At 36.8% G+C, this 24,742-nt stretch overlaps 4 protein-coding genes and 1 pseudogene across 5 annotated transcripts; 3 read left to right on the top strand and 2 right to left on the bottom strand.

Annotated features, from left to right (window-relative positions):
- Window positions 1–722: 722 nt before the first annotated feature.
- LOC110413539 (Heavy metal transport/detoxification superfamily protein) lies at window positions 723–3,105 on the bottom strand. Of its 2 annotated transcripts, none has more exons than XM_021424392.2 (3): window positions 2,731–3,105; window positions 2,057–2,132; window positions 723–1,371 (listed from the first exon to the last, which is right to left on the bottom strand). In XM_021424392.2, the coding sequence occupies exons 1-3, from the start codon at window positions 2,734–2,736 to the stop codon at window positions 944–946; spliced, it is 510 nt and encodes a 169-aa protein (XP_021280067.1). In that variant the 5' UTR covers window positions 2,737–3,105; the 3' UTR covers window positions 723–943. The 2 variants fall into 2 exon arrangements, with proteins under 2 accessions (XP_021280067.1, XP_021280068.1); XM_021424393.2 differs by lacking the exon at window positions 2,731–3,105 and adding an exon at window positions 2,347–2,723.
- A 4,205-nt stretch (window positions 3,106–7,310) lies between these two features.
- Window positions 7,311–10,266, top strand: LOC110413385 (Erythronate-4-phosphate dehydrogenase family protein). The gene is given in 3 exon segments (XM_021424161.2): window positions 7,311–8,381; window positions 8,383–8,607; window positions 9,460–10,266. Coding segments are annotated over 3 exon segments (900 nt in total). The 5' UTR covers window positions 7,311–7,937; the 3' UTR covers window positions 9,691–10,266.
- Window positions 10,267–10,418: 152 nt separating this feature from the next.
- AN (NAD(P)-binding Rossmann-fold superfamily protein) lies at window positions 10,419–15,652 on the top strand. The gene is made up of 7 exons (XM_021424160.2): window positions 10,419–11,670; window positions 12,335–12,503; window positions 12,623–12,753; window positions 13,348–14,142; window positions 14,293–14,340; window positions 14,990–15,103; window positions 15,369–15,652. The coding sequence occupies exons 1-7, from the start codon at window positions 11,059–11,061 to the stop codon at window positions 15,441–15,443; spliced, it is 1,944 nt and encodes a 647-aa protein (XP_021279835.1). The 5' UTR covers window positions 10,419–11,058; the 3' UTR covers window positions 15,444–15,652.
- Window positions 15,653–17,226: 1,574 nt separating this feature from the next.
- Window positions 17,227–21,196, top strand: LOC110414343 (protein REVEILLE 3-like). The gene is made up of 8 exons (XM_021425474.2): window positions 17,227–17,654; window positions 18,260–18,317; window positions 18,415–18,538; window positions 18,633–18,809; window positions 18,891–19,019; window positions 19,779–19,888; window positions 20,042–20,101; window positions 20,696–21,196. The coding sequence occupies exons 1-8, from the start codon at window positions 17,383–17,385 to the stop codon at window positions 20,801–20,803; spliced, it is 1,038 nt and encodes a 345-aa protein (XP_021281149.1). The 5' UTR covers window positions 17,227–17,382; the 3' UTR covers window positions 20,804–21,196.
- Window positions 21,197–21,938: 742 nt separating this feature from the next.
- On the bottom strand, window positions 21,939–23,727 carry LOC110413284 (cullin-1-like; annotated as a pseudogene).
- Between the last annotated feature and the right edge of the window lie 1,015 nt (window positions 23,728–24,742).

Here is a 24,742-nt window from a genome sequence, read left to right as displayed (position 1 = left end):
ATTTAAGTTGAATAGAATTAAGGTGGTTACTAGATGACAAGTACAGTGATGGAAGTACAGGAGATTCCTAGCTTGTACGATTCAAGAGGGAAATAATTTTTATATATGAAAAGAAATAAAGAATATATGCTTCTCCAAGACAGAAAATTACATGAGGTAAATCAGCTAACCCTCTGCTTTCCAGCTAACAATTGCTAAACTCTGAGAGAGAGAGAGAGAGAGTGGGAGACCTGCAAAAGAATAAATGATTACTTGAACCGACCAATGCATTGGGACCATTCAGTTTCACGTAAGAGATCTTGTAGACAGATTAGTAAAGACCCACAAATCCATGAATGAACATGACATTGTACAACATATTGCAACATGTAGAAAGGCAGGCAAGCTCCGAATGAGAATTTTCACTGTGACCCACCACAGACAATGGGGCGTTGAACATGTGAACTCACTTTTCTGCCTCTCAGATGCCGTTACCTTCAACAATTCTAGCAAGCAAAAGTACTACCCTAAAAGAACAAGATCAATTGACCGATTTGGGTGGGCACTGCATTAATATTCAAAGAGATTCAAATTCAAAAGCAGAGCTTTGATTTTCCTTATCTTTTTGTTGGGCGGTGGCTATGGGGAGGAAAGATTCAAAAAGGAACACAGTGGGCTGTAAATTAGATTATAAGACTTGTGTAAATGTGTATGCATTGAGTCATGGACTATGGCCGATGGGGTTCAAAACAAATTCCAAAATTTCATTTATTCATTCTAGTGTCTACACAACACATATTACTTATACATATGAAAAAAACGATTGATGGGGCATCACCATCTATATACAAAGGAGTTCTCTTCTTTGGTTCACCTCCTATTCTCATTGATGACAAACAAATCCATCACCAATTTGAGAAAAAGCTATCTTTTTCCCCTCATCATTGTTCTTGCCAAAGCCTAGTCAACAAATAACACAAGCATTTGGATTCTCTTCCATGCTTTGAACATAGTAGTAAGTGGTCATGTGAGGATTGTATTGTTTGTAGGCCTTGACAAGCTCCAAAACGGGGTCTGGAGGTGGCTGTGGCTTTTTCTCCTCTTCCTTCTTCTCTTCCTCTTTCTTGGGTTCTTCTTTCTTTGGCTCTTCCTTCTTAGGCTCTTCTTTCTTCGGCTCCTCTTCTTTCTTGGGTTCTTCTTTCTTTGCTTCCTCCTCTTTCTTGGGCTCTTCCTTCTTTGGCTCCTCCTTCTTCTCTGGCTCTTTTGCTGGCCCTACTAATACTATGTCAGTAGGCCAGTACTTGCGCAATTTGCTCACAACGTTTACAGGATCAACTGTTCCAATCACTGTCAATTGCTTTGCCTTCATATCCATGGCAATGGAATCAATTCCTATCAAATTTTCCAGGCCAAAAAAATTTAATCAAAAGGAAAAATCATTCCTTTTCCAAGACCAGCTCAAAAGAGGAATATTATGACATGACAATTTTTTTCTCCATAAACTCAATTATCTTAATATGCTTTCATCTAGATTCAAATCTAAGAAGTTAATAACAAATCACCCTCTTGCAGGAAAAAAAAAATTGTCATCATCAGGATCCACAAAGTCATTTAGAAGAGAAATTTTAACAAGAGACAACGATACAAGCCAAAGTCCAAAGCCATACATATATATATATAAAGCAGTCCCATCGTTTTCTGTATTAAATATAAAAATATTTGGACAACCATCAAGAAAATACTCTATGATAAAAAAATTTTGTTTTTACAGAAAGTTTTTCAAAAAGAGTCACATCATTAGTTTATGCTAAAATTTTTGTTTGTATAGATATTATTTTAGGCAGATTGCAGAGTCTCATCAGAGACTTTGAAGAAAACAAAGCAGGCCTCTAAATAAGGGTAAAAAAGTTGAACAACTTTTGACTGGGTGGAATTCTAGCAAAGATACGTACTTTACAAAGATGAATGTAATATGTCAAACCCACAGCTTCAAAACCCAGAAAGGAAAAGGAAATAGATTGCTGAAATTAAAGCTTTTTAAGTATTAAGTGTACAAAGGAAAAGCAGAGATATATACCTGAAAGAGTTGAGACTGTCTTCAAAGCCTTTTGCTTGGCTTTGTCATCATGCAAATCGACCTTCAACACAACCTTCTGCAATTACAAAGAAAAAAAAAACATCCAAGAGATCTGTTTCAGAATTGTATATGCTTCTGATAACCAATATGTAAGGATGTATAATTGAGAAAAATTCATTCAAGTTACAATCTGAACATGAACAAAAATCAAAATTAGTCATTTGTTTTTGATCCTTTCACTGCCTGGAACATCAGATAAGATGACAAAACCAAAGATGCTAGAAACTCACTAAAAAGTTATAGCCTAAAAACAAGCTGATCCAGAGTTATGAAATTCTCCAAGTCTAAAACTTTTGTGCTGAAAAGATTGTCTCCTTAAAGCTATAGACTTCTAGACACTGGAATAGTGTTATCAAAAGAATGAGTTTTTCACAGAAAGAGAGTCCCTTGATTCTCATTGTCCATCAAAGTAATCTATTTTATTCTTAGGAATCACTATGAAACAAGAATCAGAATCGAATTCAAGAATAACCCATCAACAGCAAAGTCTCAAGATTCCCTTTAAAACCAAAGAAAAAAGGAGCAAATTCAAGTACAAAAAGGATCAGAACCCAATAAAGGAAAACAGATAAATTAGTCATAAACAGAAAGAGATCCGAAAGTAGGAACCAGACCTTCATTTGTGTTGGACCCTTTTTTTTTTATGAAGGAATTGCAGAGATCAAAAACCAGAGAGCTTTGGAGGGAAAGGTGCAAAAAAGAAGAGATAGAGAGATAAGAAGGAAAATGGGGTGTTGAAAACAAAAAGCAGAAGAAGAGACGTAATGGAATAATGCTTGGTTTGAAAAAGATAGAGAGGCTTGGACAGATTACAAAGGCAAAAGAAGAAAATCCGAATCAAAACAAGAAATGCAGAATAGGAGAGAGAAAAGAAAGAAAAAAAAAAAGTAGGCAGAACACGAGGACAGAGAGAAAGAGAAGGAATCAGAGAGCACTAATGTTGAAGGAAGTGAATACTAGTGGCGATAGATAGGAGTTTATAGGAGTGTTCATGAGAAAGAGAGAGAGAGAGAGAGAGGAAGGAAGAGGAAACATGAAAAGCAGTAAAAGAACTATCGCTGTCTGAGTCATCTCCACGCTTTTGAAAGGGGCGTTGCAACCACACCAATGCCACATTTTTATTTTACTCTTTCTTTATAGTTTATTTTTTTTTCAAGTCAAAAAGTATATATTTTTGGTCTATTGTGTACAAAAATAGAAACTTAATATTATTTATTATTTATAATTTTGTTTAACCCAATTTTATTTAAAAAAAACATAATACCTAACATATTAAATCAAGCTTTTATAGTTTTTAAATTAAATAAATTTTTATTATTAATAGTTAACTAATTATTATTATTTAAAATATAATCATTTTACATTTAATTACGATGATATACATATTGATATATTATAATGAATAATCTACATAAATATCATGTTAACATGATATATTTAAAAAAATTAATAAATAATATTTTAGTTAATAAAAAATTGTTAATTTTTGATTATATATATTTATTTAATTTAAAATATAAATAATTAAATTTAATTATATTAATAAAAATAAAAATTTATTTAAATTTTTTTAATAATTTAGGGACTTTTTAATACACTATGTGTCAACGAATTATAACAAAACGGTACAACATTAAATTCACGGACATTGACAAACTTTTTTTACTCACAAATTAATTAGCTTTCAGTAAATTTTTCATGCACAGTACATTTCTACCCCAGACATTTTACAATTTGGTGGAGCATAAATTATTGAAGCTTTTGAGCAATAAATAAATAAACTATTGAAGCCATGAAAAAAATTAAATTAAATTTTGTTTAAAAGAAAAGGACTGCAAAAATTCGAGAGCAGGTGATTTCCGAGAATGGCTCCCACAAGTGTCAGGTGCAAATTTAGTACACAGGTATTTTTTTTTACACTCGAGGGCGTGAATTTGCATGTACTGCACATCGTGGCGCTTGGCCTTAACGTCTCACGTACTTGACGTACTGGAACAATTGAAAATAACCGACGGAGTCGCCAAGTTGGGCCTATAGACCGGAGCGTGGTCCCCACCAGTCAAATTTCCACGTCTGCACCGGCGGGTTTTGAAAATTACGGCGGCGAAGCCACTCCCGACTATCGCAACCACACCCTCTGTAAAATCAATGAAACTTTGAATGCAGACATTTCAGTCTTTTGCTTCAACAGTCACGTGACACGTGGATGTTCAAACACTTGACAGGTTCCAACCATGCTCCTCTTCTCCTATAATTGAAGTCCACGTAATGAAATTTTCGACAGGTGAAAACCTGCACGAGTGGGATTTCAGAAAAAAGCTTCCACTCCTAATAAAGTTAAATTTGTGATTTAACAGAAATTATTATTTTAATTTAAACAAAAAATGGCTGCCAGAGTTTACACCATGATATTCAATTTCACTCAATTAGAAAATGACTTTAATTTTTATAATATTTTAAAAAATAATAATTTAAATTAAATTTATTTAATAATAAAAATCAAACAGAGACAAATAAAATAGTAAAAAGAGTAGTAATTTACGAAAAAGCATATTGTGTGAGCTGTCTTTCTCTTTCTAACCATTATTCTTTTAAGGATTATTATGGCTATATTTGTCAAAGCACATATTTTCACTTAACTATATATGCCCTAAAAATTTTTAACATGATTGAGGACTGAGTAGGAACGATATGATCTTACGCGATTATTGCATCTACTATTGTACCAACTAGCACTTTCTTTCGACATTTAACTACCTCCAAAAACAGTAAAAAGAAAAATGATTTCACATAAAAAATTATTACAACATTCATATATTAAAAAAACAAAAATTAGATTGCAATTAGACTTTAAATATCTATGTCATAAATTTCACATTGAAAAAACATAAAATGTGTCTTAAGTTTATAATTAAGGATCTACTTATCTCTTATAAACATATTTTTTGAATTAAAAATTTTGATTCATGACAAATGATATTAAATTTTTTATAAAAAATACAAATGTTGAAAATCAAGGTAAATTTAAATTAAAGTGAATATTTTTCATTTATGAATAAAAAAAAGTCAACATAATAAGGGCATTATATAATTAATTCATTTAATAAACATGTATTTTAGTTGATAAGTGTGGAGCTATCACATTTATACAAATTTGAAAAATGTCACATCAAATGACTGAAAACTACTATACATTAAAAATCAAATTCATGATACACAAATGGTTGGATGCATGCATGCCAATTGTTCAAAATCAGTTTCATTAATTACTCACTACATTAAATATATGCTAAAAAGTCCATATATATATATATAAAAATACGTATACACAACAGAAAAAAAAGAAATCAAACGGGCAGAGTGCTTCATGATTTGAACTGTGACCACCTACTCCTCCCTGGACATACAACCCTCCTGCCTACCTACTACTTCTGATTTGAAGCTGTTGGTCAACAATATATTACAATTGCATGAATATATGTGGCAATTTGCAAGATAATTAGTAAATTCTCTTTAAGGAAAAACGACAACTATATGCATCGAATGCTGCAGAGGCGTACGTAGGCCTGGGTCTGGCTTCAATCGATGGCCGTTAGTTAACTGGAGCATTCCTGCCAGAGAATGATGAAGGACCACGAGGGCTAGTTGGCAGTGCCTGCTTTTTCACGCAGATGGTACCACGCCATTATAATTTGGTGCAGACATTGTGGAAAAAGTTTCAGACATTTTCGTTTTTAGCTATAATCTTCCAGATACCATACTTCATTAATTCCCAATTTATTAATATAATAGAGTTTGGACAGCCAGCTAGTTAGCTGCTGTTCTGATACTATAAATTAGCTAATTATTGCCTCTGGCCGCCAGCTCCTGATTAATTAAACAGATGGGTCTCTTTTTGTTTGTGTGGTTTTGATGTTTGATTTAGTATCCGCTTTTGAACTTGTTGAGTATTTTGACAGATTAGTCCATTATTTAATATATGGGATAAACCTTTATTTGTTAAAGAGTTTGATTTTTACTAAATATCACTTTTGTGTGAAATAATTTATTTTTTTTGTATGTGTATTATTTTTTTTTCTTTTAATTACTTGACTTTTTATATCATTAAAAGTCTTTTATTTATAAGATTTAAGACTTACTATAACATATAAAATTAATAAAATTTTTACTTTAAAAAAAAATTAAACAGATGGTTCGCAGCAGGAGGTGTATTTGACGGAACATTCTTTTCGGAATTCGGAGCCAAGCCCAGTATTTGGTTTACTTTTGTAGTCAGAAAAAAGTTACAGCCATGTCAAACAAAGGCTTAATATGATTTTAACCATGACGAAGCTAAAGCTATCCAAAAAGTAAGAATTAGTACTACTATCATCATTTGATTTACTCACAAACAATGTCAACTTTGCAGTCATAGGTTTCAATTATTAAAAGCCCGTCAACTGGAACTGCCTGCCTGGAAAAAGTATAGTGTCGAGCCTTGGAAATTCGTAGAGGACATAATTACCAGCCATATATATATATATGTTTGATTTTCAGAAATTTTCGTGTGGATGGTAATAGCATAGGAAGCTATCATTTCTGTTATATCAGCACAATGCCTTTTGCTGTTTTCAGCCATGCATGGCGACAGTGATATACGAATCTTTGGCTGTCGATCGAAAAGGTGATGGTAGCGTGGCCGGCCTATGTTGGCTTTGAGGTCCCCAACCAAGAGAGGGCGGAGAGACTTTTTATAAAGAATTCTCCACAGCCATCAATGGTATTTATTGCTCTTTTCTTTTATTTCTTGCTGACAAATTTTCGATAAAATCAATAATTTATTGTTGAAGTGACATTTGATTCTTAACGGATTTTGGTTTATAAGAGTGGTATTTTTATTATACACGTATTTAAAAAAAATGTTAATAGGTATTTTCTAATGGTATCTTACAATTTTTCGAATTTAATATCGATTAAAAAAGATTGAAACATTTTCTGATCATATTTGAATTGTAAATTTGAGTGATATTTTTGACATAATATTTAAAAAATTAAATTATTTAAAATTTTTTAAATAAATTATTATTTTTTATATTTATTTTTTTACTGTTTGCTTTTTTGAAAAATTATCATAAAAGAAAAGTTAAAAGTTAAAACCAATGTCAAAATTGCTTTGAAATTTCAAATAATGAAAATTTAACATCAATTATAATAAAATTAGTTTATGAGACTTTGTTTTCTAAAATATATTAGATGGATTGGGTACCTAAATCCATGATTTGAAAGATTAAAGCCCAACAGGTTGAGGGTGGGCGGAGCCATTGATCATTTGATTGAGTTTGGGTTAGGTTCTGGGCTCAATTATTGGTCTAATGAAAGCAGGTCTACCATCTATTTTTATAATTGGCCTTAACTTTTATGAGTATTGACTTTTGGATCTGCTAAGGAATCTGATCGAAGATTCTAAGATCGTCGGCCCATGCCGAACGAAAATCAGAAGGGAAACGTGACATTCACGTGTCCTTTTTAACCATCCTCGCTTTACCCTACCTCCCCGTCTCCACCTTATAAGTTACAGGGTTCAATTTGACTCGGTCGTTCGCTCGTTGCCACTGCCAAATCAATTAACTAAAAAAAAAAAAAAATCACAACAAACCTCAGGAAAAAAAAAATATCAATTCCTTTTCGACTTTTTATCCTCGACCTCAATCTTCCAAAACCCTAAAATTTTTCCCAAGCGAATTCTCGTTTCTTTTTTCTCCCCATTCGTTATTCATGGTTATCCCCAAATTCTCCTGCCATTGACTCCTTATCGTTTCCATCCTCTAATTTTCAAACATCCATGGACCGTCAAGAGCATGATCTGTCGCCAATTCTGGTCCCGAAAACCTCAAATTCGTACAATCTTATGAACAATTCCTCACTATGGCTGGAAATCCGTCTCATTTACGTTCGAATCGCACCGTGCGTGATCGACAGCGTCCCCGACCATCTCACCCTCTGCCACCTCCGTCGTGAAATCGGTGTATCCCTCGAAATCAACGGCTCTCGTGTCCCTGCCTCTGATTCCGCTTCCCTTACCCTCCGCCGCGACCGTCTCAACAAAGAATCGTCCGAGGTCACTTATTTAAACACCGACAGCGTTCGCATCACGGGAGGTTTTGAATTCGAGGTATATGAGGATGAAAAGAAGGTATTGTTGTGTGGGTCGTTGGAGAGGATGGAAGGAGAGTGGAGCATGGATTGTTTTATAGCGGCAGCGGCTATGGAGCCTGGGAATTCGGCGTTTTTTTCAGCCAAGAATGGGGGTTTCGGCGCCAGGGATTGAAGTTTACATAGCGGGGTGTTGTGCGGGTGTGCCTGTGATATTGACCAAGACGATACTTGTGAGTCCTAGGAGGAAAGGAGGATCGAGGCTTAGTGGGACGTTGGATGCAATTCCGGAGGATGAGGAGATTGGCAAAGGGAATAATAAGGATGGCAATGGATTGATTAGACACCGGAAATTTCAGGTAAAATTGGAATTGGTTTTAATGTCTTAATTTTATTTTTCTATTTGATCATTGTTCGTAACGTGGATGTATATACAAGCATGGTAGAGGGGGATTGACATTGTGTGGAAAATGCTGATTGTTTAAAAATCTTATGACACAGTTTAAGAGGTTAATTATGGCCTTAGCGTACAAAGACTGTTATATAATTCTGCTGAATTGAAATGCAATGTTTCTGGGCTTTGTGTTTGTATATGATGGGAAGTTTGTTCTGGTGTAAGAGATTAGGCACCAGGGATACGAATGCAGTTGTTTTTAGGGATAATGTTGCTGTTCTACCTGTGTTCCGATGAAGGATTGTTGTTGTCTGTGTTGGTGTAATGATGATTACACCCTTTATTCCTAACTTTTAACATTTGAGGCTGCTTATTCTCTGCTTGTTTAGCTAGCTGAGTGATTTAGGGTATTTGTCAGCTTTTCTGAGTAATCTGTTTTCAATATTATACCCACCCGAATCTGTCTCTTAAATTCATTTTTAAGGGAACAAATGTAATTTTGTCTTGTCTTGGAGGCATAGCGATAACAGCAGCCTTGTATGATGTTATAATAATGTTGCAAAAATGTAGGATGATTGCTGCTTTGGTTTTCTTATTTTCATATGTATAGGTGTATTAGAAATTTGTTTTTACCTGTAACTATGTGCTTGGAAAAAGCAATGGGGATATTGAAACGTGTTTGTTTGGTGTCTTTAAGCAGATTCTTAGAAGCTTTGATTGATCTTATTAGCAATTCAATTTGCCCAGAAGTGGACATCTTGCTATTAATTGCTGTTCTTTCTTACTAAAATAGAATAATTATTTTGGTGGTGTGCAGATTACGGAAGCAGGAGCTGAAGATTATGACTCTGATGGGAAACTTGGACACAGTTACTACTCTGAAGAAATGTATGCCAGTGAGGATGGCCAACTTTCGTGGTTTAATGCTGGTGTTAGAGTTGGTGTTGGAATTGGCCTTGGGATGTGTCTCGGGATTGGAATTGGAGTTGGACTGCTAATGCGATCATATCAAGCAACTACCAGGAATTTTAGGAGGAAGTTTTTCTAAGATTGATCACTTCACCTGACTAAGTGATGTTCTTGTTTAATTATAAAGGAAAAACAAATCTTTCAGGGTTTTGTTAGTAGTCTGGAAGATATCAGGGTTGCAGGCCAGAAACGAAAGAAAAGTTCAAGATAGCAACTCATGATTATAAAGTCTGGTGGGTTCTGGTAGGTGGGTGGAAGTTGTTTGTTTAGCATGTTGAAGATATGAAATCCCTTAGAGAATCTGCTATAGTATGTACGTCTTCTATCTCCTGCATATTACTGATTACCAGACCATGAATATACTGGTTCAGAAAAAAAAAAAAAAGGTCGAACCTGCTCAGTGTTCGGATGAGAATGTACTGCCACTTTAATTCATGTGATGAGCCTGCAGGTCATATAGCCTTGTTCAGCAAGTTGGGGTGGTGTGAGTCTTCATCCACAAAAACTGTATCTAGTTTTCTATATATTGTAGAAATTTTGCGTTGTGGTGGTCTGTGGGAAGATAAAATGCTTGTTGTTTTTGTAGGCAATGTAAAAGTTTTATGTTCTTGTATCAACTTAGAGTGATTCTTCTATTCAATTTATTAGTTTGCAAGCTGTGAGTCTTCTGCTGCTTTCTCGCAAGAAATGGAAGTCTCTGTCTAATTTGTAATTTATGTTAGAGGTATCACTTGTGCGCTTATGAAGTTGTTTGGTGAGTCTTGGAGACTCGCTGCTACCTATTCCCATGGGTGTATGCTGCCAATTTTAACTTATTGCTTAGTTTGGCTGCTGATATGATAAAATACACAAAAGAATATTAGAAATTCCTTCTCAAACTCCATAAGCAAACAAGAATTCAGCGTCTTCCATGGTGATTACGGGAGAACCCGGGTATTATCTCAGATATGGTGGTTGATAGGAAGTTAGAAGCCGCCTGCATGGATGGAGTTTGGACATCCACGAACTTTGGCTCCTGGTAGAGAAACAGAGGAAAGCAGAAATCATGTTAGGATCATGTGAATGTCATTGAACCCTTCAAAAATCCCATGCCTTGCCAACTTGTCATGCATGTTCAAACCGTTGCGGAGCACGCCGCTAATTGCCAAAATTGGGACATAAATGGAATTTGCAAACTTTATAACGTCATCTGGAAGTGAGTTGAGTTGACAGCTACGGGGACATACATTTCATTACTTTGAACTCCTCCCGAAGCTGAGGAGCTACAAACAGCAATGTATCAGCAGAATCTATAATCATAGACGTCTTTGCAGTTTAGCTTAGGATCCCCTTCCCAAACTTCAGCCCCTGAAGATGCCCAAAATTACATCCGTAAACCCTAACCTGTAACCACCACCAAAAACTCTTGCCCCCCTCGTTCCTCGAGCCAACAGCGCGGGATTCGACGATGAACACTACCACAACCACAAAGACGTCGTCTAGACTCAGATCCTCTGCCGCAATGCCTCACCGTAACAATCCTACCCCTCTCCCTTTGGTCGTCTCCCTCAACTGCATCGAAGATTGCGTCCTCGAACAAGAATCCTTAGCCGGCGTCGCACTGGTCGAGCACGTTCCTCTCAGCCGCTTAGGCGACGGGAAGATCGAGGCGGCCGCAGCCGTCCTCCTCCACTCCCTCGCCTACCTCCCCCGAGCTGCCCAGCGTCGACTCTGTCCTTACCAGCTCATCCTCTGCCTGGGGTCCTCCGACCGCGCTGTCGACTCCGCCTTAGCCGCTGATCTCGGACTCCGTCTTGTCCATGTCGATGCCTCGCGAGCTGAGGAGATCGCCGACACTGTTATGGCGCTGTTTCTTGGCTTGCTCCGTCGCACGCACTTGCTCTCTCGCCACGCTCTTTCGGCTTCCGGCTGGCTCGGCTCGGTTCAGCCACTTTGTCGGGGAATGAGGCGGTGTCGAGGACTAGTGTTGGGAATTGTTGGTAGATCTGCGTCGGCTCGGTCTTTGGCATCCAGAAGCTTAGCTTTCAAAATGAGTGTGCTTTATTTTGATGTTGTAGAGGTACAAAGTTACAGCAAATTTACCTCTATTTTCTTAACTGATTGTAGTTTAATAACTAGAAATCTGCTACATTGTTAAAAATGCTGTAGTTCATAAGATTTTTGAATTTGCTATTGATCAAATAAATTTGGTAACTAGGTGAAAAATCAAGTAGCATTTTAGCCAATTTGTATTAAAGCTTAGCATTTTAGTGCTTGCTTATTTAGGAAACTTAGAAAGAACTGATGCCTTATTGGTTTATCTTCTCGGGCAGCAACTTTGTGAAAAGTGTTATAGAATTTCTCATTGGGGTACGACTCAAAATGCACACTATCTGAAACAGTCTAAGCAAGTTTAATTGAACTGTCAACCTTGGGAGAGTTAAGCACATTATAACTTAATCGCAATATGCATCTTGAGCTGGATCTGAAGATCTTAAAGTTACATTCGGTTATGCCTTATTTGGTAATTTGGAAAATAATAATGGATCTACCATTTCAAATTGTATTTAAATTGAAAACGAGCATCACTAAGGTTTTAATGGTATATATATACATACGCCTATAAATTCAAGGTTATCCATGCACACGTTTTAGCTTTTATGAGTTATTTATATAATTCAGCATTGATCTGTGAGGTTGATTTTCTGTTGGAATAATTTTCTTCCTGAATCATGTTTGCACAGGAAAATGGAAAAGCAAGTAGGTCCTCTATAACTTTCCCATCAGCTGCCCGTAGAATGGATACTCTTAATGATTTACTAGCTGCAAGTGACCTTATATCGCTTCATTGCACTTTAACAAACGAAACTGTTCAGATTATAAATGCTGAATGTTTGCAGCATGTAAAACCTGGTATATTTGCTTTCATATTTTTGAGTTCCCTATTTCTTCTTCTTCTTCTTTTTTAATTATGATTTATCCTCTTTGCTATTGTATGAATTTGTTTCTTTTTTGGGGGTGCTTCCTGACAGGGGCTTTTCTTGTGAATACGGGTAGCAGTCAGCTGTTGGATGATTGTGCATTGAAGCAGCTTCTCATTGATGGTACCTTAGCTGGTTGTGCCTTGGATGGAGCTGAAGGGCCACAGTGGATGGAAGCATGGGTATGATAAAAGTTCTTAGTCTATGAGTTCCGATGTTGTTGTGCTATGCTGTTTTCTTAGGAAGGTAGCTAGAATCTTTCAAAGTGTGTGTGCCTGTATGGAAGTGGTTCATTTTCTTGCTTTGAAACTGCTGAAAAGTCTCTTGGTTTGTAGTCAGATTGAAAGGTCAGTAAATGCTAATTAAATGAGGTCAGCTTTGCTATAGGTTCTACTGCTCTTCCAATAGCATCTTATTTCCATTCCATTACGTACCAGATTCATGCCATTCACCATAACTTTCCTTTTCGGTAGAGTTCTGTTCTAATACATGCAAATTCCAAGCATATACTGGGGTGTAGTGACAATTGAGAATGGAAGGTTGGGGGAAGAGATTGCTTAGCTTGAATCTTCTAATTCTGCTTCGCTTTCTCTCCTTCCTCATCTTCCTATCTTCCACTAACATAAAAGAGTATTTACCAGTTTTTTGATAGAAAGAGTTGATTTTGATTGAGGAAGTAGTTAATTGGCTGGGGGATGAATATTGCCATTTCCTATTGCATAACTAAGATTATTGAAGATGTTGCTAATTAAATTCTTACAACATCTTTGGTTCAGGTGAAGGAGATGCCCAATGTATTGATACTTCCACGTAGTGCAGATTATAGTGAAGAAGTGTGGATGGAGATAAGGGAGAAGGCTATCTCTATGTTGCAGACATTCTTCTTTGAAGGGGTTATTCCAAAGGATGCCATTTCTGATGGGGACGAGGAAGAAAGTGAAATAGTTGATGAAAAAGGACAGTTTAGTAGACAAGACAAAGAAAGTGCTTTGCAGGGATCTACTAGTGAACAATTGACTGATGATATTCAACTAAGTCCTGAAAGCTCCCTTAAGAAGGATGTCAATCAATCTAAGGAGTATCCTAATCAGAATCAGGGTTCAGGTTTGTCTCATAACACTGCCACTAAATCAGACACAAGACGTGGCAGATCGGGTAAAAAGGCCAAAAAGAGGCATGCTCGTCAAAAAACCCTACAAAAACCAGACGAACCCTTAATATTAGAGAAAGAAAGTACTTCGCAAAGAGAAGATGACACTGCCATGAGTGGCACGGATCAAGCATTAAGTTCTGGTTCTCGGTCTCCTGAAGACTCAAGAAGTAGGAAAACGCCTATGGAATTAATGCAAGGGTCAACTTCCGACCAGCTTCTTAAAGCTAGCAAGAAACTCAGTGGACTATCCGCTGATACGCTGAAGGATGGATATGTTATAGCTTTGTATGCAAGAGATCGCACTGCACTCCATGTGTCCAGGCAAAGAGTTAAAGGCGGTGGTTGGTTCCTAGACACCATGTCAAATGTAACCAAAAGAGATCCTGCAGCACAGTTCCTTGTTGTCTATAGAAGCAAGGTTAGTTGGCAGGAACTTGTGTCTTTTGCTGTTGGTCCTTAGTTTCTGCCTTCGCTTAAAATTATCATGGTGGGCGTAGTTTGAATTAATTAACTGTAATTCTTGTCCTTTGGCTAAGTTTAGTTGAAATTTTTTGTTGCACTTTTTCAGGACACTATTGGTCTGCGTTCCTTTGCTGCTGGTGGGAAGTTGTTGCAGGTAACTTCACATTTTTACAAATTACTAGGGAGTGCTTTTTAAGCATGGCTTCAGTGAAAACCTTGTATATCTTTTGATCGTTTCTTAGCTCAAGAAGCCTTGCTATGAATTGGTTCTAAAGATTTTAGTTAAATAGCTGGTTAGGGTAAGTTTTTAATAAACAGTGCACATTAGCATTTTTTGTTTTGAAGTTCTCTAATTTGCTGCTGTTTTTTGTTAAAGCATTGATTAAAATAATTAACTTTGTTACTTTAAATGAGGAAGTAGTTATGTTTAGTTTATCATGAGAATCATGCAATTCCTATGACATACTCGGCTTGGTGGCTTTATTTTTGGTCCCAATAGAGCGCATTTTTTTGCTGCTGGGGTTTGTTTTAGAGACATTGAATTTGCTAGATCCAAAGCTACAACTTAGGTAAAGTGAATAGACATTTCAAGAAAAAAAGAATAGCAGATTTTCATTCACAATGTGTCTAAAAAGTTTCTTGTATACTTGAGGTGTAGGTTTACTTACTAAATAATAATGCTAGTACGAGGCAGTTTGTGCATTGAGAATTTTTTTCTGTTTTATTGTTCTAATTCATTTGAAGTTTCTGCTTCGGGATTGTGGGATGATGTCAGGCTCTGATGTCTTGTCTTATCATGGCAGATTAATAGAAGAATGGAATTTGTATTTGCCAGTCACAGCTTTGATGTTTGGGAGAGTTGGACATTGCAAGGTCCTTTGGAGGAATGTAGACTGGTCAACTGTAGAAATCCTTCAGTAAGTTCCCTTCACTTCTGTCGTCCTCGTCATTTTGTGCTATGAGCTACATATGGGCTGGCAATTATGAATCCTCGTGGGTTGTAAGGTTTTAAGTCCCGGAAGATTTGTAACTGGCTGAGCATTGTATACTGACTATATAGTATATGACTACCGTAATCCCTGGGATAGCTGTGTCTCTCCATGGATTGTTCACCCTTTTTTTTTCCCGTCAATCTGTCATCTTCTCTCTTTTTTGATTTGCTTCCATTACTTCAAATTGCAGGCCATTTTAGATGTATGTGTCGAGATTCTGGCAGCAGTAGGGGAGGATGATGGCGTTACTCGCTGGCTGGATTAGTTTGTGAACAGATTTAGGGGGCTAACTTTTTCTTGCCTATTTTTTTTAACTCTTTCTGAGTTTGTATTTGCCAAAACATTCTGTAAAGCATTCTTTTACTCCTGTTTTCATTTTTTTTTTTTGGTTTTTGGAAGCATCATCAGGATTGTACGCCTTTTCTCTTGTGGCTTGTTGAGCCTAATGATGTAATGAATATACTTTACGCGAGAGGTTTCCTTCTTTTTTACTCGAGATGAGCTGCCTTTTTGCTTCTTATAAATCAATGGAAGAGTTGGCATTTTGGTATACAATCAAGATTTGCATTGGTGGCCATCCAATTATTGAAAATGAAAGAGGAGTTAGGTTGGGCTGGGCTACAACTTGGATGGTTGGTTGCCTAAGTCCGTGAGGCGTTTAAATGTGTTGTGATGAGGAAAATCGAGTACACTTATGGGGCACCCCCAAACCCAAAGTGACAATGGGCATGAAACGTGTGGTCAGTGCTCCTCAACCTGAAGGGGTTAAAAAACGTTGGGTCGGTCCCATTCCCACGTAATTTGTCAGGTTCGCTGTCAAAATAGTCATTGGCTCATGACTCACGCGACCTGACGCGAACCCCACTCCGCCGTCCTCTCTGGGCATAAAACCCGAACCCCCAATCTCATCATTTCAACTCTCTCGCCACGTTCTTGCTGCAAATCATCCATGCTTTAGACCAACGAAACCATGAGCATGAGTACTTAGCATTACAATAATATTGTTGCTACATTAAGCACTCATTTTCTTTCTTCCCTTCCTTTTTAAGGATTTATCTTTATTTAATGGCAGTGTTGAACAAAAGAAACAATACGACAGTGATACTTCCGGCAGTCGAAAATTTGAAAACCTTGTCCTGGTTGGTCATGAGAAACTGTTTACTGATTTTGACAGGACTGAGCTCAACCTTTGTTGGCCGTAAATTAATAAACGCATCGATTTAAGTAAATTACAAGAAACACTTACTTGTTACTGTCTGATTGGCAACATTGAAAGGAAAATCCTTCGCGTAATCCATTGAATTATTTGATAAATCCTGGTAGTTCAGCCAAACCACCTATGCTGCGTAGAATTCTAGGTGTAGGCTTTATGCGAACATTAAACAAATGTAAGAGATATTTTAAAAAACACGGCGGATAAAGCCACGATGCAGTGGAGTTCTGACCAGGCTAATAGGCTACGGCATATGTAGCACACGTGGCATCAGAATTTTACCTGCTACGACGTAGGTAGCACACGTGGCATCAGCTTTGCCCGTTCAACGTAAAAAAATTGGGAAATGATTTGATGACTGATTTCGCTGATTCAAACCTGAAAAGATTAATCTGACGGTATTTATCTAAGAAAATAAAGATTTATTTTTCTAAAATCTTTAGTAAAAAGTAAAAAAGGAATTCCTTTTAGTTTATCACTACCATTTACTAGGAGTACAGTACAGTTTGACTTTTCGGTCAAAATTCCGGAACCCAGCTGTACGGGCACACCGGTAAAACCTGCACCTATTTGTCCATAGGCGGTGGAGAATCCTAACTGCCACAATCGGAAAACTATTTTTTAAATATCCCGCACTCGCATAGAACTTTGCCACTTGTCGCTATTACCAATCCAAACGTTCAGATCCCTCCACGTGTACGGACATCTCCCCCCATCAGATAAAATCCAGAATTTTTTTGATTTTCTTTCTGCACCACAGACTTGTCTGCCCCCCTCTCTCTATAAAAGCTCCATCGTCAGTTCCTCACCACATTCATTTCTGTACTTTGTCTGACTCTCTAGGGAGCAAACAACAAGAAAAAGCAAACACAAAAAAAATAAAAAAAGAAATCCTAAGCCCTTAAACAGAAACCGAAATAAAACACCTTTAAAATTAATTTTCTTCTTTTTGTTATTTACTGAGGATTTACTCTTTGGGAGTTTCAAGCTTATGGTGTCCGTGAACCCCAACCCGGCTCAGGGGTTTTACTTTTTCGATCCCATGAATATGGGTCTTCCTGGTGTTAATACTCTGCCGCCTGCCAACACGGTGGCGCCACCTCATCCTCCTCCTGCTACCTCCATGTCGACGTCTATTGCCGGTAATACCGCACCGTATTTGGAGGATCCCAGTAAGAAGGTCCGGAAGCCTTATACTATTACCAAGTCTAGAGAGAGCTGGACCGAGCAGGAGCACGATAAGTTTCTCGAAGCTCTTCAATTGTCAGTAAATTTATTAAATTTTATTTACTCTCTCTTTTTCTTTTTTAATTTACGGATTTTTATGTTTGAGTTAGCTACTATGTGGTTAGTTGGCAAATTTAATTGAGTGAAGTGACAGAGACAGCGTCAATTCCCCCTTTTTTTTCTTGTTTTCTTAGTTTATTAGGTGCAAAACAGGGAATTAGGGTTTTAAATCGGGGTTTGGTAGTTAGTGGTGAATATGAAATGTTGATGCTTGTTTGGAATGTTTAGGGTTTATAAGTTACATTGATATGGCGGGTTTTGATTGTAGCTGCGGTTGCTGAAATATCTCGTGGGAAGGGAGAAAAGATTGAAAAAGTCAATCTCATTTCATGTTAAGTCGGGTTAAATGACAAAATTCAGAGAAGATTATGTGCTTATGAGATGACCTTGTTTGGTTGACTGGAATAAGATATTGATTTTAACTCCCAAGTACTATATGAAATTAAGTTAATTGAATGCATAAAATTTAAATTATCCCCTGAGGTATTTCTACATTGAGTGAGTCTGTTGCTTTATTTTCTAGATACACGTTTCCTGGCTCACAGTGCTGATGTGATTTTTGTTCACTTTACTCGTTTTAGATTTGATCGTGATTGGAAGAAGATTGAAGCTTTTGTTGGGTCGAAGACAGTGATCCAGGTAATTTAAAAGAGTTTATGACTTCATTCCACAAATGCTAGGCTATACGTTCTTTTGAATATGTTTTTCTGAATACTTAAATGGATTTTAATGGCAGATCCGTAGCCACGCGCAGAAGTATTTCCTAAAGGTTCAGAAAAATGGGACAAGCGAGCACGTACCTCCCCCTCGGCCAAAAAGGAAAGCATCTCATCCATACCCACAAAAAGCTCCCAAAAGTGGTCTGTATAGCCTACATTTCGATATCATTTGTATCTTTTTTTGGGTAGTTATTCAGCTTGAATTGAACCTCAGTTACTTGTGCATCTGTCGCAGCTCCTGTTGTATCCCAAGCTGCTGGACCATTTCAATCTTCATCTGCCTTGCTTGAATCTGGTTATACGTTGAGACCAGATTCAGCATCAGTGGTTGGAAATCCAATTGCCACTGCTTCTTTGTCTTCCTGGAGTTACAACTCTGTGCCAACTGTCACTATGTCTCAAGTGACTAAAGGTTTTAATTGTTCTTGCTCTGTTCTTACCTCTTTTTTTTCTTCTTTTCAAAAGTAATAACATATGGACATGTAATTTTCAGATGATGCGGTATTGGCTGGACCAACTATTGCACATAATGCTTGTTATAGTAGCAGTAATGAGAGCACTCCCAGAACTTGGTCATTTGGCGAAGCAATTGACCGAGGGGATCATGGGCAGAAATCTAGAGGTTAGTATTTTATTTCTTTCTTGGGCTTAATACTGGCATCCCTGGACCATGTTGCCATAACTCTAACCTACAACACTGGAACAGCAGGAAACATGTTTTCTGATGCGTGCAATTACTGAAAATAATTAATCTAACATCTACAATAATAATGGCATCTATAATGCGTTCTTCTGTGATGCACAGCAATTACAGTTTTAACACCTGCCACTTTTTACTAAATTAAGTGCTTGTTATCGAAAGATAATTCTGATTTGTTTAATTTATTTATTATCTTTACAGTTGACAAACTTAATAAGGTTTACTTTTGTCTCATGTATTTGAGGTTTTTTTATTGTTACAAAAAAATCATGTTTTTCCATTTGCAAGAAAATGATCATGCTGTCCCTGTTACTTTCATGATGAATTCTAGCTGCCTCATGACGAATCCTTCTCATATATTTGCTTTCTGTTGCTGTATGTTTTCTTGATGTTACTTACTAGATTATTCTATATTTTCTTGCTTCTCTTTATAGTTTTTACAATACTTATTTAAGATTATAAAAGATGGACATGTTATTTGTGGCCTTTGAATTGCCTAGTCCACCCTAGAGAACAGCTTGAATGGGATTTCTTCCCTTGGAGTTATAGCTGTCAGTCAAGCACTGGAGAATTAAGAACACCCGACGAACAAAAATCTTCTTGATACTCATATCTTCTATCATCATGTCCTGAACTTTCCTTTGTCCCATTAGTGATAAGTCTGCTTTCTATGTGATGCAGTTATTCCAGATTTTGCTCAGGTGTACAGCTTCATTGGCAGTGTCTTTGACCCCAGTGCAAGTGGGCACTTGCAGAAGTTGAAGCAGATGGACCCAATAAATTTGGAAACAGTATGTCACCTTAAATGATGTTAACAATCTGCAATTTTTTTTTATTTCTTTTAATTTGGAGGAGTCGGTGGGCTGTGTGCAAGAGAGAGAGGTGTCATGTTCTTAATCAAAAGCATATGGCTAACTCAATTGGCTTTCTTGGGCTCTTTGCAGGTGTTGTTATTGATGAGAAATCTCTCTGTCAATTTGACAAGCCCTGAGTTTGAGGATCATGTAAGTTGTTCCTCCATTTGTCAGCATCATATATTTATCTTCACAGTTGGCTCTTAAAAATACTTCATATTCTTTTGCATTTAAATTTGAGCTCTGCAACTGCCTTTGATGGAGAAGTCTGCAAATGTAGCATGGAAACCACATTCAAATTTGAATCTGAACTGTTTTCAATATCTCCCACCTTCAATTGAGTTGTATAAATCTCATCTTTGATTTTGTAGAATTTTGCACTTCTATGATGTTCTCAACATTTGAGGGTCGGTACGTCTTTAGATAAGTTTGAAAAGATTTTTGAATTTTTTGTGATTTTTCCTCTTTCATTTACTATATAGTAATTGATCATAATCATCACTTTCATTTTGGATATGTTACGATCATAAATCACCATTGCTATCATCATCATTTTGAGTATCATTTGGTGTCCTGCTTCTTGGCTTCTCTTTCCTGATCTGACTTGATGTTTGATCCAAGCACATGTAGTTATTACTGACACCTCTTGTCATTTCATTTTAAATAAATAATTATCACAATTTTTTGTTATTTAGTCAAAATATAGATTTCATTCTTTATTAACTAGTAAAAAAATCAATGCAGAGAAGGTTGCTTTCATCGTATGACGCAGAGTCTGAGAGTGTTAAACTTGATAGCTCTTACAAGGACGTTCACACTCATAAATCAGCAAGCGCTGTTCCAACAGCATAATAAGGCACTTCAGTGTTTTGGAAACGGTGCATACCCTCTTCTTTTTCTTGTCAGCTCATTCCTCATTCCAATGTATGAATGCCCAGTTGCAGGAAAAAGATCCAGCAGGTTAACTTGCTAACAAGATGTAGCGGTCAGATGTGTATGTATGTATATATGTATGCATGTGTGGTGTAGATATGATCTTCTCAGGAGCTGGCAGCTTATAGTATAGCTTGTCAATACACTGATGTCCTTTTTGTGCCTTGTGTATATCATACAAAAATCATCTAGTAGAGGCTACCATGTATAGAGCTTTGAGTGCTTCTCCCTGAGTTTTTCACTGTATATTTTCTCAGAATTCTTTTTTGGGGTTTTGATACAGAAATAAAGGTAGGGCTTGCGTTGGTTGTTTTTGGTGCTCTGCATTACCAAGACAATGAATATTTCATCTGGTTCTATACTCTAAACTCTTCACTTAGCTGAATCCTGTATTTCTAGATATAATGTATATCAATTATATCGGTAGGGTACATTAAAATTTGGCCTTACAATGTTCGATTTAATGAGAGGTTTTGCTTTTGCGGACAGGAATTTCTTTAGGATGTCTCATAAACATGCATGGTGGAGTAAGCCATTCACCTGTGGAAACTGTTGGGTGATTGTATTCTGGGTGTTTTTTTCTCAAAAGTATATAAAGTATATAGCATGCACCATTTTGTTTTTTCAACACACAAACTCTAAATAAAAGGGTGACAAAACAGGAGCAGACTCTAAACTAGGCCTAGTACTTGAAGATACTAGAATCGTCTTTCTTTACAGGAGTTTCATAGTGGGCGGTGGTTTGTTTTAAAACATTCATTTATCTTATCATTTTGATAGAGTTTTACTAGTATTAGATTTTTATTTAGGAATTTATCCAGAACTCTGTTTGTTTTTGAGATTATCTGTGTTGAGATGCTGCCAAGTGCTCCTTGAGTAGCTGTTCTTTTTGTAATTGTTCAGAACAGGCTCTTCTTATGATAGCTTCCATTCCAACAGGAGTTTTCAAATCTCAATGTTGAAGACTCCCCACGGCATTCCAACTTATCATTAATAAAAACTCATTTTTAAAAAAAAAAAAAATCTTCATGTCCGCTTCTTGATTGTCATTATATCAAGGCTTGAACATGTGACTCAATTGCTCAACACACTCTGTTATTAGCTGCTGGTATCCCAAAACTCCGCAGTATACGCACAATTGCTGCGCCGACTGCCCCCTCTTCTATCTTTGCCAACATCTTCAGTATCTAGCTTTCTTCTTTCCATTTGCGGCAATGGAATCTACAGTTGGACCATTCCATCTCTCAAATGGAAACAAAGAGATTATGAAGAGAACAATCCCTTAATTCTCCTCAATTGTGTCCGTGAACCTAGATTGAACTGAAAGCTGTCAGTCTTAGAGATATGCTTGGGTTTTGGCTCCTTACCAAGAATCTTGTACTTGGCGCATGGAAGAGAATGGAGCAACCTAACGAGGTCATCATCTTCATGTTAAACTAGGTCTTGATTTCAGAATAACTCAATGTATCCGAATCGTTAAGAAGCATGAGTGCAGCAGCGTGTAAAACAGAATAAATTATAGTCTCACTTGGTTAAAACTTTCAACAGGCATAAAGTTATAACCGCGCTATGAATTACCTGTGATTGAAACAATCAATTCCATAGTCTTGTGCTCAAACTTGGCAGTAAGGTGGCAGGTTCCCAACGAATAAACCCATGTTAGTTTTCTTTGGTAAAACTGTTCGAAAACTTGTATGCACTTGACCTGAAGCAAAGAATTGAGTTATCTGTCATGATTCTCATCATGAAATTTGCATTAGATGTACAAATCAAGGCTTTTTTGACTGGAATTTGCAAAAGAATAATTGTACCATCTCAGCTGGGAGATTGAGATCAAACCCATTAGAACATGGCCAGAATCCTGCAGTAAGAAAAGAAACTGATAGATCAATTCCAGGATTTAAAGCTGGGTTTCTGGCAAGATAATCCCCAAAGCTGGTCTGATTGTTATATCTAAAACCTGGGAAAACCAAAGATAGCTGCCTATCACATTGCCTCCCCATCTTTGTAAGGATACTCCTTTCAAAACTATCTTCGTAACTTTTTCCTAATCAAAATAGATATTCCATTAATCATCCCAAAAGGGATAACTTGGAAGAATCCAGGAAGATCAAAAGGGCAAAGCAGGACCAGAGTTTGTCTGCTTGTTCAGATCATAAGTCACCTTGACATCTTGTACAAAATGCAAACTGGCAGTACAAGCCTTGAATATCAGACATAGAGACACAAACTCAAGGATGTCAGCTCTAAAGTATCAGTTCAGATAATTTTAAAAATCAGAACAATAATTATGAACACAAAACACAATTCAACCTATAGCCTCTATGACATCAAATGTGCACATAGGAAAAATCATATAATGCTAACCAGCTTCATATGAGGTGAAGGGCGGGCCATAAATGCAGCAGAAGAAAACAGAGGCAAACTACCAGAGAACATAGACTCTTTATCAAATCCATATTTTGCAAAAGATTCTGCAAAAGAGTTTCCTTCTCTAAGAGTGTTGGAAAGACACTTCCTTGAACTGCAAAATGAGAGAATCTTTTTGTAAGGGGATAATGAAAGAGGTGAAGAGCATGCTTGATTGTCATGATTTCGGCAAAATTAGAATCCTGAACTCCAAGAGGGTCAAAGAACACCCCAACAAGAAATCCCTGAGTCTCGAAGAGCCCCTCCACATCCTGCTGGCCCGGTTTTCCTCTGGCAAAACCATCGACATTAAATTTCAAAATCTCCTCCAGCACTGGACACCAATGTATGTTAAGGCGATCGTGGAGTGGCGTGCGATGAACCCCTACTTTCCATGGCTCAGTCCACCATCCAACTTCATTCAGCGAGTCCATACCGTCACATGCACACAACCAAAAAGCAAATCTCATACGAATAAGGAAGAAAATTTCCTTACTGTCCCAAACTTGTCTGTTAAATACAGATTCGTTTCTGGCCAACCATAGGGACCATAGAGTTGCACCAAAAACAACCATCCAACATTTCAAGGTTGAGTTCTAGTGACAGCATTGTGACCAGCTCTGAATATGTGAGCCTAAGGAGCAAGGGACAGCCCATGATAGATTCCACCATTGGAGAATACGGCACCAAACTGTCCAAGCTTGACAAGCTTCTTCCTGCCAGAACAATGGGACGGATCATAATGAAATAAGGACCACATTTCTAACTCATGAACCTCAAAAAAACTGATGCAAACTGATCCCTAATAAAGAAATGAAGACCAATACTAGTTAGTTATTTTACCTGTAGAACTCTGCAAAAAGGTCCAAGTCATTGACATAGTCAAGAAGCTGGACCACCTTCTCCTATGTTTCCTCCACCGCTTTCTTATTTCCACCCTTCCTGAGGATATCATCACAAAAGGTGGCCAGCAATTCTGCGCTGCAAATGTCAGCAAACACTTCTTTTGCAAATCGTCTCGAAAGCTTCTTTCATCAGGCCTATACAACAACCAAAGACAATTCAATCGTACGGCTTAATTAAGCTCTTCATCACGTATTTTATAAGCTTAAAAAACAGAGATGTCCACCTGAACCCAATTATTTGATAGGGAACTCAAATTCTATAATTATCTTCTTAAATTATGAAATTACTCCTCAAGCTTGTATTTGAATATCACACACACTAATGTTAAATAGTAGTACTTATTAAATATCTTATTAATTTTTTTAACAAATTTTTTATATATTAGTAATGAAAATTAAAATAAAAAGTTAAAGTTAGTAAATATTCATTATAAAAAATTTATAAACAAAAACTAATACATATAAAATTAAAGTTCAATATTAAAAATAATTATTTATAATCGACTTGATATTTAAGATTATTATCCAAACTCGTGATAGGTAA

The sequence above is a fragment of the Theobroma umbraticum genome, unplaced genomic scaffold (assembly GCF_002168275.2).
Source record: "Theobroma umbraticum cultivar Fairchild unplaced genomic scaffold, ASM216827v3 scaffold_4.1, whole genome shotgun sequence".
Lineage (NCBI taxonomy): Eukaryota > Viridiplantae > Streptophyta > Magnoliopsida > Malvales > Malvaceae > Theobroma > Theobroma umbraticum.
Note: the sequence above shows the minus strand (reverse complement) of the source record. Positions and strands in the feature narration are given on the sequence as shown.